The sequence below is a fragment of the Nerophis lumbriciformis genome, linkage group LG03 (assembly GCF_033978685.3).
Source record: "Nerophis lumbriciformis linkage group LG03, RoL_Nlum_v2.1, whole genome shotgun sequence".
NCBI lineage: Eukaryota > Metazoa > Chordata > Actinopteri > Syngnathiformes > Syngnathidae > Nerophis > Nerophis lumbriciformis.
Window position 1 is genome coordinate 7,919,139 of NC_084550.2, and position 18,075 is coordinate 7,937,213.

Consider the following 18,075-nt stretch of genomic DNA (forward strand, 5'->3'; position numbering starts at 1 on the left):
ACCGCTGCTTCAAGTAGCCGACAAAAGGAGCCGAAACTATAAACCTTGTGGCGGCGTTGTCTACCGGTGAAGATGAAAGCGCATAACAAAAATAGCAATCCCAAATGTGCACCCTCTCCTTTCCCCGTAGGCACCATGTGCAACATCAACATTGACGAGTGTGCCATCAACCCGTGTCACAACGGCGGCACCTGCATCGACGGCATCAACGGCTTCACCTGCGTGTGTCCGGAAGGTTACCACGACGCCACCTGCTTCTCACAGGTCAACGAGTGCCTCAGCAACCCCTGCATCCACGGCCACTGCGAGGACAAGATCAACGGGTGAGGCCGCACCAACTGAGGAACTGACTTAGCCATGTTATACTGAGCCCCCAAGATAAATATGCACATACTGGTAAATGTGACACTAAGGGCATCATTTTAAAAACAGGCGCTAAACAGCATGTGCAAAAAATACAATTGTGTATACTATAAGTGGGCATGTTGCGTATGATCTACTAAGATTATGTATACAATTGATAACTGGTATAGATTACCTTATTTAAATGAGGTTTTTGTGTGTACTATGCGGCTTTCACCATGGAGACACTCATTTACTACACATTCATGTTATAATGCTTCTACCTATTGCGTGTTGCTATATTTTGAAACATGCAGCAGATCTTTGTGTACCACTTTTTCTGGGTATTATAGAAGCAGTCCTGCAGTGCATCTACAATGGAACCCACTTTTTTTAACCTCTTAAGGCCCAAGCTGTTTATTTACATGCTTTTTTTTATTTCTCTTTGCTATTTGGGCTTATTGGACCCTAATTAGAATAAAAACTAAAAATCATCTTTAGATATGATGTACTTAGTCCATAAGTACACAAACGTGTACTTCATGTGTAGTGACATGCTAATTTTTATTTTTACACTTTTTTTTCTAAATTCCATTGTATGTTATACCCTTCTGACACCACCAGATGGCAGTATAAGTGTCCATATGTCGGCATAAGACCCCAATTCAGTAGTGTACACAATTTTGGAAATAAGAGCTAAAAGGTGCTGTCCACGCATGTGGCCACTAAGGCCTTTAGAGCTTTTAAAGCACTAGGTGTGCCATGGGAGATGTTGGCACTAACTACGAGCGTGCGCTTAAATATTCCAGGTGCAAGAAAATGCATATTGCAAAAAGTTTTTTTCATATATATGAAAAAATGAACATCATTAAAAAGACGCCAGAAGACACCAAAACACATGTTTGTTTTAATAAGTCCCTTAAGTTATTAAGCAGCTATAAAATTATAAAAGGATATTGTTGAATAAACAATTTGTCTAATATTTTGACACACCATATACAGGTATGTTGACTTACTAAGATCTAAATACCACACGCTAATCAGCGTGTGCAAAAAAATAAAATAGCGTGTACTAAGAGTGCGCGTGTTGTGTGTGATTTACTATTACCAGTGCATGTGCAATTGAAAAGTGGTGCAGACCGCCTTATTTAAATGAGGATTTTGTGTGCGTACGGTGCTCTCATTTCCTGCACATTCATGGTATCATGCTCCTCCTACCTGTGTGAGATGTGTGGAGCCAGCAGCACATATCTATTATCTGTAACACTTTTTCTGAATCGCAATCTAGACAACAGAAAAATATGCACACTGAAACTTAATTCCGTGCGCAAAGCTGTGGATCGCAATACCAGCGCATTCGTGCCCCTGGAATGACTCAAACGCAAGAAAATGCATAATGTATTACGTGTTTTCATATTGGAGATATATTATGGTTTATATTTCCTACATTAAAGAAACTATCAACATTAAAAAAAAAACGGCAGCAAATGACAAAACGCTTCAATTTAATTCATTAATCAGCCCCATAAGTCATCCAGCAGCTATACAATTATAAAAGGAAATTGCTTAATTGACGATATGACTAATATTTTATATTTCTGACATACACACAAAGGACAGAGGATTCTCTATCCATCGTCTGGTCCTGCAGCCGTGTGTTAAAGTTAAAGTACCAATGATTGTCACACACACACTAGGTGTGGCGAAATTATTCTCTGCATTAGATCCATCACCCTTGATCACCCCCTGGGAGGTGAGGGGAGCAGTGGGCAGCAGCGGTGGCCACGCCCGGGAATCATTTTGGGTGATTTAACCCCCAATTCAAACCCTTGATACTGAGTGCCAAGCAGGGAGGTAATGGTAGAACTACTTCTGACACATGCTAAATAAATTGCAAAACAGTGCTCCCAAAATGGTGATGAGTGTTGATAAATCACATTCTGTGTGCTAAATCATTATATTTGCATCTTTTTCCTCCAAGTATTGCGGGCATTTTGCTGATCAGCAAATATTTAGCATACTAATGAGGACAGAGACGCAAAATGGATTGCACGCATTTTTCTGCACATTTAACAGACACAATGCACTTTGCACATGTTTAGTAGATCAGCTTTGCATGCTGTATCATGTTTGCACGTGTTTTAGTGCACGCTAGAGATGCGCGGATAGGCAATTATTTCATCCGCAACCGCATCAGAAAGTCGTCAACCATCCGCCATCCACCCGATGTAACATTTGATCAGAACCGCACCCGCCCGCCATCCGCCCGCACCCGCCCGTTGTTATATATCTAATATAGACGATGCAAGGCATTAGTGAGGTTATAAAGCTTTTGCCTGTTAAAGAAAGGAGACTGATCCAATGCAGCACAGACATTCGCGTGCCACGCTGTCACGACCCAGACGCACACCAGTGCGCAATCATATGGGAGCCGCGCTGAGCGCACCTCCAAGCGCGTCTCGCTGCCGGCGACGGCCGGGTATGGGCCCAACGCTCCAGCGCCATCCATTTTCAGGGCTAGTTGATTCGGCAGGTGGGTTGTTACACACTCCTTAGCGGGTTCCGACGTCCATGGCCACCGTCCTGCTGTCTATATCAACCAGGGTGAGCCCCACCCCTTTCGTGAGCGCACTGCGCGCGGAGTGACCCCTGTTACGCGCCCCCGGCAACAGGGGTGGCAGGCAGGTAAGCTGCGCGGGCGGAGCGCGCGGAGTGACCCCTGTTACGAGCCCCCGGCCACGGGGGTGGCGGGCAGGTAAGCTGCTTACCTTCTGCGCGTGACGCCGGCCGCGGCGAAGGCGGACGAGGCGGGGTGTCGGTGCGGTGGGCGCGGTGGTGACCCTGGACGTGCGTCGGGCCCTTCTCGCGGATCGCCTCAGCTACGGATCCCGGTGGGGCCCTCTCGGGGGAAGGGGCCTCGGTCCCGGACCCCGGCGAGGCGTCGGGGGCCTTCTCCGCTCCGTAAAAGTGTCCATCTCTTTTTCTTTTTGTTCTTCTGTTGTGGCATATGCTGCAGGTGCCTGCTCGTTTTTCGTATGTGGGTAACAACATTTAACTATGTATATATATTTCCGAATTGGTTTAACTGCCACCTGCCTGAATCTATTTAAAATCTAATTTTTTTTTATTTCAACCGCCCGACCCGACCCGACCCGACCCGCGGATAAAATCTAATTTTTTTAAATTTCATCCGCCCGATCCGCGGATAATCCGCGGACTCCGCGGTTGTGCCCGCAAACCGCGCATCTCTAGTGCACGCAAACCTTCAGTAAATTAGGCCATTAGAACGCAGCTGCTGCGCAATTGTTCCTTTATCACAGTTTGCGCGTCCTTTCTATATGTACTATAAAAAAAAAAGCACGCAAAATTTCAGTCTTCATAAATCACACTGCGTGTTTGTATATTTGAGACTTTTTTTTCGTGAACATTAGCTTCGTATGTGTTATTTTATCCTGTTTTTTTATTCCAGATATAAATGCCTGTGCGACTCTGGCTGGAGCGGCAACAACTGCGACATCAACAACAACGAGTGCGAGTCCAATCCGTGCATGAACGGAGGCACGTGCAAAGACATGACCAGCGGATACGTTTGCACCTGCCGCGCAGGCTTTACTGGTCAGTGTGTCTTGCGCACACACCTACAGTACCGTCACTGTTTTTAAATGTGTGTGTGAGACGAGCTCTTTTTGTTTACAACGGCAGGACCAAACTGCCAAACCAACATCAACGAATGCGCCTCCAACCCCTGCCTCAACCAGGGGACGTGCATGGACGACGTGGCAGGCTATAAGTGCAACTGTATCCTGCCTTACACTGGTATGAAAATATTATTCTACGCACCCACCTCAGTTCTGGCATTTCTCTACTAAAGGGCTGTTTCCTGCACTTGTGTTCTTTAACTTATTGGAAAAACAGGAGAAAGAATTATCCTTAATTTCAACAGCTTTCCATTAAAGATCTGCAGCAAAACTTCCTCAGCATTCTACGTCTCCAAACCTTTGACCTCCCCTGATACACGCATCTCTCCATACGAGAGCTGGGAAACATTTTCTTGACATCTCGCATGTTATTTGAGCAGATAGCAATGGGAAGCGGCGTTCTTGTATTTCATTTTAAGTCGTTTTTTTGTTTTTTTGTTGGAACAACTCACAAGAGGACAAAAGTCTTCTGCTTGCGCTCGGGTGGGAACAGGTCGCTTGACACATTTCCTGTTTGCCTGCTTCCCGTCTCACAGAACAGCAAATGTCCTCACAATGGCCGGAAGCCACAGACTGCTTCCTGTACGAGACGTGCGTTGTGGAAAAAAGATAGGGAAATGTCTCCGCAGGCCTTTAATGGTGACGGAACCCGGAGAAAATCCTGCGATAGCACCGATTGAAAGATGGTCTTCCTTCGTCGGGTTATCTACCGAGTTCACGACTGCTTTGCGATGTCACACGGTTCAAGTGGAGCATACCTTGTGATAAGGATTTTTTGTTATTATGTGTTTTGTTACAGGAGAGAACTGTGAAAGTGTCATGGCCCCTTGTAGCTCCAAGCCTTGCAAACATGGGGGAGTGTGTCAGGAGTCTGAGGACTATCAAAGCTTTTCCTGCGTCTGCCCGGAAGGATGGCAAGGTAAACACAACAATGATGTCATCTTCTAATGAGGCCTAATTGATAAGCGTCTATATCAGGGGTTTCCAAATTATGGCCCGCCGACATCTTCAGTTTGGCCCCCAGACGTCACGAGTTTAACAAGCAATCTGGCCTGCGGGGCGTCTACAGTTTCATTTAAATTAGCTGTTTGTCGAATCAACTGCAACTTTGCTACCCTCATGTGGACAATTTGTGTACATCAGGTGAATGACTAAGGGTTTTAACAATTGAAATTTGCACAGCATTTACTTTTATGAACCAATCCAAACAACCTTTCCCACTCAGGGCGCAAACTGCAACCAACACAAAAAGACCATGTGTCATACCTGCCAACTACTCCGGTTTTCCCGTAATTAGTACGGTTTTCATCAACACGGTTGCAGTGATAAAAAATACGGTTTTTCATTAATTAAAAAAAAATATTCTTTTTAAAGTTTTATTCACGAAATCGCGTAACAACAATGACAATCGACACTGCTTCCCGTAACTTCCTATCGAGCCATTCCGAATGCCATGCGCTAGGCTATTTATAGCACCACGAGGCTAACCACGAGGCACCTGTTGCCATTGTTTCCAAACGAGCGAACGATCATGGAATCAGCCGGAGAAAAATCGCAAACGAGTCTTAAACCGAAAAGAAAACTGCAGTCATTCCGTGAAGAATATTCAAAAGCCTATCCGGGAATAATTATCCGTTCCAAAAAGGGTGAAAACTACGCAAATTGCACCTTGTGCAGACAAGATTTTTCGATCGGACACGGAGGAATTAGCGATGTAAAAGACCACGTTGGGACAAAAAAACACAAGTCTAATGCCGTTGCTAGTGATACAAGCGGAAAACTGTGTTTATACTATTTATGCTTTCAAGTCCAAGTTGAAGAAATCTTGTTAAATGTTGACAGCATAACTACCAAAATACAGAAGTATGTCCTTAATATTTTTGCAGTGCTATTTCTGTTGAAAAGTTAAAATGATTACATTAGAGATGTGATGTGCCACTTTTCAAGTGTCTGATGGCTTAAATTAATTTTCATTAATTTTTCATATTTTGAATTCTTTTGAAAGGCTTACAAAAAAACTACATTTGAATTGTAATTCCATGCTATTGACAGGACTATTAATATTAATGAAGTTAGCTTACCATGTTTACAGTATGATAATTGTGATAGAAATGTGAATTTTAGGCACAGAATATTTTTTACAATTGAACAAGGCAGTAGATTATACAAGCTTGGACAGAAAGTTAATAATGACACCATTTTTTTTTAATGGAATTGTTTAGTACTGTTTTACCATTTGTTTACTGTAAAAAGTGTTTATACTGTTTATACTTTCAATTAACAAATTGAAGTCTTGTGAAAGGTTGACAGGATAACTGGCATTAACTGTCAAAATAATTTCAAACTATTGAAGTCAGCTTACAGAATAAACAAGTCAATCAACCCATATGATTTTTGCTGTAATATTTTTGTTTTGAAAAGTCACTGTGACTGATAGAAAAGTGATGGTTTTAGCAACATTTTAACCTGTCTGAATGCTAATAATCATTTTGCGTCGAGTGGGCGAAGCCTGAACCCCCCACCAGGACTTTGTCCTGGACCTACCGGGGCCTGCAACCCCTGGACCCTGGCTACTAGGTTTTTCTGATTTCAAAAGTTGGCAGGTATGATGTGTGTTGACACAATCGATGTATGAATCAATCGTTACACCCCTACTTAATATCTAATTATAATAATCATTAATTATGTAACCCTTATATTAATATTATATATAGAGATGTCCGATAATATCGGACTGCCGATATTGTCGGCCGATAAATGCTTTAAAATGTAATATCGGAAATTATCGGTATCGGTTTCAAAAAGTAAAATTTATGACTTTTTAAAACGCCACCGTACGGAGTGGTACACGGACGTAGGGAGAAGTACAGAGCAGTTGCGTCTCCCAGTCATACTTGCCAACCCTCCCGATATTCCCGGGAGACTCCCGAATGTCAGTGCCCCTCCTGAAAATCTCCCGGGGCAACCATTCTCCCGAATTTCTCCCAGTTTCCACCCAGACAACAATATTGGGGGCGTGCCGGCCAAATCAAATAATATCTACGGATTTTCACACACACAAGTGAATGCAAGCATACTTGGTCAACAACCATACAGGTCACACTGAGGGTGGCCGCATAAACAACTTTAACACTGTTACAAATATGCGCCACACTGTGAACCCACACCAAACAAGAATGAAAAACACATGTCGGGAGAACATCCGCACCGTAACAGAACATAAACCAACAGAACAAATACCCAGAACCCCTTGCAGCACACGCTACATTATAGAAATAAGTGTTACAGGAGGAGTTCTTAATTGGATGGTTTCTTATTAATTGTGTGTCTCTCTAATGTATTTTCAGGGCAAACCTGCGAGGTGGACATTAAAGAGTGTGTGAAGAACCCCTGCCGTAATGGCGCTACTTGCCAGAACACCATGGGAAGTTACCGCTGCGGCTGCAAACCGGGCTTCACCGGGCGCAACTGTGAAACCGACATTGACGACTGCAAGCCCAGTAAGCTCTCTTGTCTGTCTTCCTGTCATTCTGAAATAGGTCTTAAACAAAATTTAAAAAAAAACGTTTCCCTTTCTTCAGACCCGTGCAGCAACGGAGGCCTGTGTGAGGACGAGGTGGACGGATTCTTGTGTATGTGCCAGCCGGGCTTCCGAGGCAACACGTGCGACGAAGACATCAACGAGTGCGAGAGCAACCCGTGCAAGAACGGCGCCAACTGCACGGACTGTGTCAACAGTTACACCTGCACCTGCCCGCCAGGCTTCAGTGGAATCCACTGTGAAAACAACACCCCTGACTGCACAGAGAGGTATGGCACAAAGCTTTTCTTGTCCACTGCTGCCCCCTCTGGTGAAATACTCTTATTACAACACCTTCACTTCAATATTGACTGCATTTTAAACTGTTTGGGCTTGTTGAACTTATTTTAGATTATTATGATTATGTATTTTGAATACATTTTCCGCGCCTTTTTTTATCTGAAGCTCCTGTTTTAACGGCGGGACATGTGTGGACGGCATCAACACCTTCACTTGCTTGTGCCCATCTGGCTTCACCGGCAGCTACTGTCAGCACGACATCAACGAGTGCGACTCCAGACCCTGCCTGAATGGCGGCACCTGCCAGGACAGCTATGGCACCTACAAGTGTACCTGTCCTCACGGCTACACGGGACTTAACTGTCAGGTAAGTGCACTGAACTGTGTGTTTACAGCAGACCTGGGCATTCTGTGTGTCCCTGTCCGGCCCGCGTGAGGCCAATCATAAATTACAAAATACATTTTAAAAAGTATCTATGTCGAGTGTGCAATACAACGGTGCTACTTTTGTTTTGAAAAGCGTTATTTGTATTACTTCTGTGTGGACGTATGCGCGTGCGTGATTGTGAGTGAATGTGAACAGCTGCAATCACAAATTGCAAAATAAAGTTGAAAAAACATCTATGTCGTGCGCGCAATACAACTGTGCTGCTTTTATTTTGAAAAGTGTTATTTATGGACGTATGTCCTTGTGTGCACGGTTACTCCTGAGCAGTGTTGGGTTAGTTACTGAAAACCAGTAACTAGTTACAGTTACTAGTTACTTTATTTCAAAAGTAACTCAGTTACTTACACCAAAAAGTAATGCGTTACTGTGAAAAGTAACTATTTAGTTACTTCTTCTACTTTTTGTTTTTAAAGCTCCCATTAATGCCCTTTTAGCCTTCATTTCAGTACTGTTATTGCACTGGAGAATAATACAATCTGTTGATCAACTTGACATGCGTTTGCATCACTGAACTCTGCTAAGCAATGTGCTCTACATACAACACACAAAGACAAAGATATGTTTCAAAGGGCCAATTTATTTCAGGCCAGAACAAATTGACAAAACTATTTTAAATAGCTGCAACATAACATACATAAGTAACAAACAGCATAATAACACTAACACTAACACTAACCACGTTAAACCCAGATTCCGAACTAACAAAGGTCTTAACTCATTCTCTTTCTATGCCACTTCAATATGGAATGCACTCCCAACAGGTGTAAAATAAAGGGCATCTCTATCCTCCTTCAAAACTGCACTAAAAGAACACCTCCAGGCAACTACAACCCTAAACTAACACCCTCCCTTCCACATAATAAATACCTCTTTGGATTGTAAATAATCAAATGTAGACATTTTTTCTTATACTTTCTGATCTCTCTCTCTGTGTCCACTACTTGCTGTACATATCCTACCAAGTAAATAATTCAATGTATATACCCTGATGATTATCTTGTGTGATGACTGTATTATGATGTTAGTATATATTTGATCGTATATATCTGTATCTGGACCCCGACTTAAGCAAGTTGAAAAACTTATTAGGGTGTTACCATTTAGTGGTCAATTGTTCAGAATATGTACTGTACTGTGCAACCTACTAATAAAAGTTTCAATCAATCAATCAATCAACAACATAGCTGTAAACCTGGCTTCACCTAAGGAAGGCACACGTGACATACACAGAGCCTAACCAGTCAGATTTGAATTGTTGTTTTGGACAGGAGACGGGATCTTTGATCCAAGACACAACTTACATTTAACTAAAATGTTATTTTCTTTGTGCTCGACAAAAGAAAAGAAGTGAGAATATCTCATACTTGCCAACCCTCCCGAATTTCAGTGCCTCTCCCCGGGACAACCATTCTCCCAAATTTCTCCCGATTTCCAGCCGGACTTAAGGCACGCCCCTCCAGGTCCGTGCGGACCTGAGTGAGGACAGCCTGTCGTCACGTCCGCTTGGCCAACCAAAAAGTAACCACAGAACACTATACCGTATAGTCGTATAGTGTTCTGTGGTTACTTTTTCGTTGGCCAACGGTTTACGTGGTATTGCGCACCCCCCTCCCCTCCCCTCCCCAGACACACACACACACAGAGAGCGCAGAGGAAGAATCAGAAGCATGTCAGTGCTTCGCTGCCATAAAACACGATCAGATCCTCAGTTTCTAGCCGATACTACATAAAAAATAACGTAAAATAACGCAGTAACGCATCATGTAGCAACGGTAACTGAGTTACTGAATATAAAAAATAACGCGTTAGATTACTAGTTACCGCCGAAACTAACGGCGTTACAGTAACGCGTTACTTTGTAACGCGTTAGTCCCAACACTGCTCCTGAGACGCTAAAAAGAGAAAAGTTGATGACGAATGGCGTGTTTTCAACAAGACATGGACTGCCAAGCAACGTTCCCTCAAAGGTGCGCGCCTGCGCAATTGCGCACTGCTCAAGCGTCCTCTGCGCACAGCAAATACATGCCGTGCACCAAATCAAATCCCATCTGAATTCTAAACAAAATAAACACATTTATTCTGTGTAATTTTGCAATGCAACTCTGAGTGACAGTGACAACAAGCGGCCCTAACGGTGTTCGTCAACACCGTTCTATTGAACACCGTTCAATTATTGTAACGTCTATCGAGATGCTTCGAGGCCAAGAATTATATTGATCATTTTATTGAGCAAAACTGTTTATATTCGGCCATAACCACACCAAAAACATGAGTAAAACACTTCTATCTCGAAAAACTAGTCATTTTCTGCCGTACAAACCAGGCCAAAACCAACTTGTCATCTGTCACCAACACGCATACCACTAAACCACTGGTGCGTTTATGGCCACACAAAGAGTCGTACAACTCAAATACCACACAAAGTTACACTATGACTCCTCAGTCATACATGTGCTTATTTTACTGTCATTTATTATTAATGTTAATTTATTGATATTAATCATGGAATGCTGATACGAGAGAAAGTTACAGGAATGCACACTTCATCCTATGCTTACATTTCATTGTGCAACATGAGGATGTTTAAGGGCAACTAAATGTGATCTCTGAAAGGGGTACAAATGATTTCCAAAGCAGTGCTTTTGGCATAAAGTTAAGTTAGGTTAAATGAAAGTATTATTATTATTATTAATTATTATTATTATTCATTATTATTTATCTTACGGTATATATCTAAATTAATATTGAGCAAAATTTTATTGAAATATTGTCGATGTGGCCCTCCAGCAGTGCTTGGGTTGCTCATGCGGCCCCCGGTAAAAATTAATTGCCCACCCCTGGTTTACATTTTTTATTGCATATTTTATTGAATGTTACATATCCCCATGTTAGAATCTGGTGCGCTGGTGCGACTCGTCGCCTTGTAAGAACGGGGGCACCTGCTGGCAAAGGGGGACCACTTACAGCTGCGAGTGCCAGACTGGTTGGGCGGGGGTCTACTGCGACATACCGAGCGTCTCCTGCGAGGTTGCAGCCAAACAGAGAGGTAAAGCCGTTCATTTCTTGTGTATGTGTTTTTCAACTCCTTAACTTAACAACCCAAGCTTGTGCCTACAGGGGTCGATGTCGCCAATCTGTGCCGTAACTCAGGCCAGTGTCTGGATGCCGGAAACGTCCATCGGTGCCGCTGCCAGGTTGGTTACACAGGAAGCTACTGCGAAGAGCAGGTGGATGAATGCACCCCCAACCCTTGTCAAAATGGAGCGTCGTGTACGGACTTTCTGGGAGGATATTCATGCAAGGTGAGGAACCAGTGCAAGATTAAATATTGAAGGAACCTTATTTGGCACTTTAAACCTGGGTCAAAACGGCCTTGAGGCGCTGCAACGATTAATTGATTCATTTGATTAGAAAAAGCTTTGATTTACGTTCTGTCGCTTCGATTAATCGTTAAATGATACAACTTATTAAATACGAACTGGATGGAGTGCCTGGAACTTTAATTAAAAGTTTTATTCAAACACATGGGGGCATGTGAGAACATTTTCGCATATATGCAGTTTGTATGTTAATGCTAATGAGTTGTCCAAATAGCAAACACAACTTTTTCAATGAAGGCCTTTTTAATTATTTGTGTGAAATTGTTGCAGAATGTGCTTTCTGCTTTATTATTTGAATGTCAATGACTGCTCTAATGAATGATCATACTTTGCCTTTTTGTTTAACTTGGTTCTCACCCTAATTTATTACCTGTTTTTAAGCTATGCTCAGTTTTTGGCCTGTGTGTATATTTAGTGTATAATACATATATATATATATATATATATATATATATATATATATATATATATATATATATATATATATATATATATATATATATATATATATATATACATATATATCTACATATATATATACATATATATATATGTATGTATATATATATATATATGTATATATATATGTATATATATATATATATATATATATATATATATGTATACATATATGATTATCAATATCTTTATTGTATTTTACTTTTTATTATCCTACTTTTGTTGATGTGAATTTGTTTAAAAAAAAGAATGAAGGTTATTGCAAGCAGAAAAAAACTTGTGTTTATTTTAACTATTTTATAGGGTGTATTCAATTAATCGAACAAACCATTTGATGGATTACTTGATAACTAAAATATTCGATTGCTGCAGCCCCATTGCGTGTTAGAACCATGTGATTCCTCTTTGCCAATCAGTAAAGAAGGGTATTATAACAAAAAAGAAGGTACCATTGAATGTAATGAAATTACTGACATATCATTATTATAACTGCAACAATACTAATTCTACTTTTTTGTCATGTATATATATATAGGTATACCTATATATATATATATATATATATATATATATATATATATATATATATATATAGGTATACCTATATATATATATATATATATAAAATATATAAAAAATATTATATACATATTATATACATATATGTATAAATATATATATATACACTTATATATATATATATATATATACGTATACCTATATATATATATACGTATACCTATATACATATATATATATATATATATATATATAAAATATATATAAAAAATATTATATACATATTATATACAAATATGTATAAATATATATATATATATATATACACTTATATATATATATATATATATATATATACGTATACCTATATATATATATATATATAAAATATATATAAAAAATATATACATATTATATACAAATATGTATAAATATATATATGTATATATATATATACAATTATTTGTATATAATATGTATATAATGTTTTTTATATATAATTTTAATTTTTTTATATATATATATATATACATACATATATATATATATATATATATATATATATATATATATACAAATATTTGTATATAATATTTTTTATATATATTTTAATTTTTTATATATATGTGTATATATATATATATATATATACATATTTGTATATATATATATACATATTTGTATATAATATGTATACAATATTTTTTATATATAATTTTTTATTTTTTTGGTACAGATACAGGAGGGTAGTAGTGCCCTTGTGCAAGCCTCCATTAGATCAAAAATATGTTGTATTTAATTTTAAAAGCTACCTTAGTTGATCAAATACATTTTTTAGTGTCACTGCAATAAACACAAGACAGTCCTAATGAACAGGCCTATTTATAAACAGCATCCACCTCCAGAAATGTTAATCTCCCCTCAATAAAGGATAGGCCGGTCTTGGCAGTATAGAGACCAGGGGGGAAAAAACGCCAGGTAATCAAAATCTTTGTTTCATGTCAGCCATCGATTGAACTCTTCCCTTCTCGTCTTCTTTTTCTTCCTCCTCCTTGGCGTCACAGTGCATGCCAGGCTTCGTAGGGACCAACTGCTCGGACGAGATCAATGAGTGTTTCTCCCAGCCGTGCCAGAACGGGGGCACCTGCATTGACCTGATCAATACCTACAAATGCTCCTGTCCCCGAGGGACCCAAGGTCAGCAGGCCCAACACACACACACACCACTCGCCATCCTCTCCTCACTTAATTAATTAGGAAAATCCCCCTGTCATCTTGCCTCTCTTTCACTCTTCAATTATCCTGCAAAATATGCCAAAATTGTTCCCAATTTCCTGTGCCTACACTAGGCGTGAACTGCGAGATCAACATTGATGACTGCACCCCGTTTGCCGATCCTGTCACCAAAGAGCCCAAGTGTTTCAACCACGGGAAATGTGTGGACGGGGTAGGGGGCTACCACTGCATCTGCCCACCAGGATACGTGGGAGAGCGGTGCGAGGGGGACGTCAACGAGTGTCTATCCAACCCCTGCGACCCGCGGGGCACACACAGATGCATCCAGTTAGCCAACAACTACCGCTGCGAGTGTCGCACCGGATTCACTGGTACAAAAACACACACACACACACACACACACACTCTGTGTGGGCGCTGTTTGGTGGCATTTTTCATTTATTGATTTTGTTCATATGTGGGGATTAAAAGGGATGTATTTTTGCGTGCATGTTTTTTGTTGGTTTGTATAATCCCTGCTGATTTTAAATAAAACCCATCACAATATTGCCGAGGTCAAATCAATTCCAAGTTCATGTGACAACTCTATTGATTTTAAATCATAAGCAATCCAAATTGCATGACATAACTGGCGGATAAACATGATCTGTTTAAACTGTCATCTGATTAAGTTCCTAAATTATTTATTATAAGAGCACAAGTATATGTAATACAATTAAACACATATTTATTTGGTCCGTACCACAGTCATTTTGTATTTAATCTAATTAATAATATATGTATGTATCAGTGACGTGCGGTGAGGTTGATGGCTGGTGAGGCACTGACTTCATCACAGTCAGATTTACAAACATATGAACACTAAAGAGTATCTTATTCACCATTTGATTGGCAGCAGTTAACGGGTTATGTTTAAAAGCTCATACCAGCATTCTTCCCTGCTTGGCACTCAGCATCAAGGGTTGGAATTAGGGGTTAAATCACCAAAAATGATTCCCAGGCGCAGCGCCGCTGCTGCCCACTGCTCCCCTCACCTCCCAGGGGGTGATCAAGGGGATGGGTCAAATGCAGAGGACAAATTTCATTACACCTAGTGTGTGTGTGACAATCATTGGTACTTTAACTTAACTTTAACTTTACACATACAAACTGTAGCACACAAAAAAGCACATTTAATAAAAAAAATTAAGTCCATGCGCCGCAACTAAAGCCCTCACTTAAACTTTCCACGTGCAAGATTGAATCTATTTAAAAAAGTGTAACCGAGGGTTTATAAATGCCGCCTATACTGTATGAAACTACAAAATAACAAACACGGACGCTCCAGTTTACACGAGGACCACTTTATTTACCTTCTTTCAAAAACCTCCGCAACGTGACATCACTTCCGCTCTTAGCGCCTTCAAAATAAGAGCTCAAGGGATATACTGTATAACAGCGCATAACAGGAACTTAACATCACAAAGAGGAAAGCCCACTCTACATGCCCCTACATGCCTACTCTACAAAAGTTATTTAATAAGAAGCCAAAAAGTGCAAAAACAATAATGTTCGTTTTGGAGGAGTTGTGAATTAGATACACCTGCAGTCTGCAGGTGTACCTAATGTTGTGTCCCTGCAGTCATCCACAACTCCTCCAACACGAACATTATTGTTTTTGCACTTTTTGGCTTCTTATGAAATAATTTTTTAAAATAGATTCAATCTTGCACGTGGAAAGTTTAAGTGTGGGCTTTAGTTGATACAACAATTCTACGGCGGGGGTGCAGGAGGCGAGCCTCAGCCAGTGCGTCTTTTGCAGCCGTTTTATGATCGCTCAGCACAAGAAATACGTTACACACATACAATTGTTGACAAAATACACTGTACATTATATACCTCAGCTAACTAAACTATGGAAATGTATAATATAGTTCATATAGCAATACAGTCTCACTGCACAGCAGGCCAGCAGTTAGCCGAGTCCGGAATCCATGTTGCGGCACTGAGTGACGTGCCTCAACTGGCTGCTGTTCACCGCACCGTCTCTTCTCAGTATTTGAACGGCAAATGTGAAAATTCAGCGATTTTGAATAAAAATAATCTAAAACTGGTGAAGTTAAATGGAAAATAACTTTATAGTATAATCACTGGATACATATAACAATTTAAAAAAATGTTTTTCTTTTTACATTTTTTTTCTTTCCAGTCACTGGTATGTATGTTGTGTATGTATGCATATATATATATATATATATATATATATATATATATATATATATATATATATATATATATATATATATATATATATATATATATATATATATATATATATATATGTATGTATGTATATAGATATATACATATATATTTTATTATATAAGTATTTATGATACATTATTGTATTTTGCAAACTCTACTTAATTTAATTAATTCTACTTTTTCATTAATTATTTTATTATAATAATTAGACATAATTTGTTTTATAATTTGCATCACTATTTTTTATACAGTGTTTCTCCCAGGGCCATATTTGGCCCACCACAATTTATGTAGTTAGGCCTTAATCTTTCTTACTAAATATATTTGTTCTTTCAATTTTGACAAAAAAAAATGCATGAACTGTATTCAATTGTGTATCTTTTAAACTTTAGTATTATCTGTACAAGCAAGAAATATATTACTATTTATGTAAACAAAAATACATAAATATTTATTTGTAACCTTGACTTATGATTGCAAAGCAATTTATTCATCAATGTGTACATAAAACAAATCTAATAATTCAATGCACAGGCAATAATATATTTTATAATTAATAATACTATCATGAGGAAATCATACATTTATACTCATATATATTCACTTTAACAAGCGGACCTCTGAAGTTAGCCATAACTGCAATGTGGCCATCTATTATAGCAGGCCTGGGCAATTATTTTGACTCGGGGCCACATTTAGAGAAAAAAATTTGTCTGGGGACCGGTATATCTATCTATCTATGTATATATATATTAAATATAATTATACGCACACACACACACTCATGGGGCTTCACGGTGGAAGAGGGGTTAGTGCATCTGCCTCACAATACGAAGGTCCTGAGTAGTCTTGGGTTCAATCCCGGGCTCGGGATCTTTCTGTGTGGAGTTTGCATGTCCTCCCCGTGACTGCGTGGGTTCCCTCCGGGTACTCCGGCTTCCTCCCACTTCCAAAGACATGCACCTGGGGATAGGTTGATTGGCAACACTAAATTGGCCCTAGTGTGTGGATGTGAGTGTGAATGTTGTCTGTCTATCTGTGTTGGCCCTGCGATGAGGTGGCGACTTGTCCAGGGTGTACCCCGCCTTCCGCCCGATTGTAGCTGAGATAGGCTCCAGCGCCCCCCGCGACCCCAAAGGGAATAAGCGGTAGAAAATGGATGGATGGATGGACACACACTCATATATAAGCTGTGACAATCTGCTGTACAATATGTGTGTGTTTGGGTCTTATTTTTAGCAGCCAAGGCTGCCCTTTGTCACCGATTCTGTTCATAACTTTTATGGACAGAATTTCTAGGCGCAGTCAAGGCGTTGAGGGGATCTGGTTTGGTGGCTGCAGGATTAGGTCACTGCTATTTGCAGATGATGTGGTCCTGATGGCTTCCTCCGGCCAAGATCTTCAGCTCTCACTGGATCGGTTCGCAGCCGAGTGTGAAGCAACTGGGATGGGAATCAGCACCTCCAAGTCCGAGTCCATGGTTCTCTCCCGGAAAAGGGTGGAGTGCCATCTCCGGGTTGGGGAGGAGATCTTGCCCCAAGTGGAGGAGTTCAAGTACCTCGGAGTCTTGTTCACGAGTGGGGGAAGAGTGGATCGTGAGATCGACAGGCGGATCGGTGCGGCGTCTTCAGTAATGCGGACGCTGTATCGATCCGTTGTGGTGAAGAAGGAGCTGAGCCGGAAGGCAAAGATCTCGATTTACCGGTCGATCTACGTTCCCATCCTCACCTATGGTCATGAGCTTTGGGTCATGACCGAAAGGACAAGATCACGGGTACAAGCGGCCGAAATGAGTTTCCTCCGCCGAGTGGCGGGGCTCTCCCTTAGAGATAGGGTGAGAAGCTCTGTCATTCGGGGGGAGCTCAAAGTAAAGCCGCTGCTCCTCCACATCGAGAGGAGCCAGATGAGGTGGTTCGGGCATCTGGTCAG

The 18,075-nt window shown here is 40.3% G+C and overlaps 1 protein-coding gene across 1 annotated transcript in view; it reads left to right on the forward strand.

The window, feature by feature from the left end:
* The window catches only part of notch1b (notch receptor 1b), a 144,967-nt gene that overhangs the window by 102,493 nt on the left and 24,399 nt on the right, over nt 1-18,075 (forward strand). Inside the window, exons 13-23 of the mRNA XM_061932673.1 lie at nt 131-323; nt 3,812-3,957; nt 4,045-4,158; nt 4,840-4,959; nt 7,388-7,540; nt 7,622-7,850; nt 8,026-8,227; nt 11,201-11,354; nt 11,426-11,610; nt 13,731-13,863; nt 14,016-14,273. Coding sequence (XP_061788657.1) covers nt 131-323; nt 3,812-3,957; nt 4,045-4,158; nt 4,840-4,959; nt 7,388-7,540; nt 7,622-7,850; nt 8,026-8,227; nt 11,201-11,354; nt 11,426-11,610; nt 13,731-13,863; nt 14,016-14,273 — 1,887 coding nt within the window. The remainder of the gene's footprint in view (nt 1-130; nt 324-3,811; nt 3,958-4,044; nt 4,159-4,839; nt 4,960-7,387; nt 7,541-7,621; nt 7,851-8,025; nt 8,228-11,200; nt 11,355-11,425; nt 11,611-13,730; nt 13,864-14,015; nt 14,274-18,075) is intronic.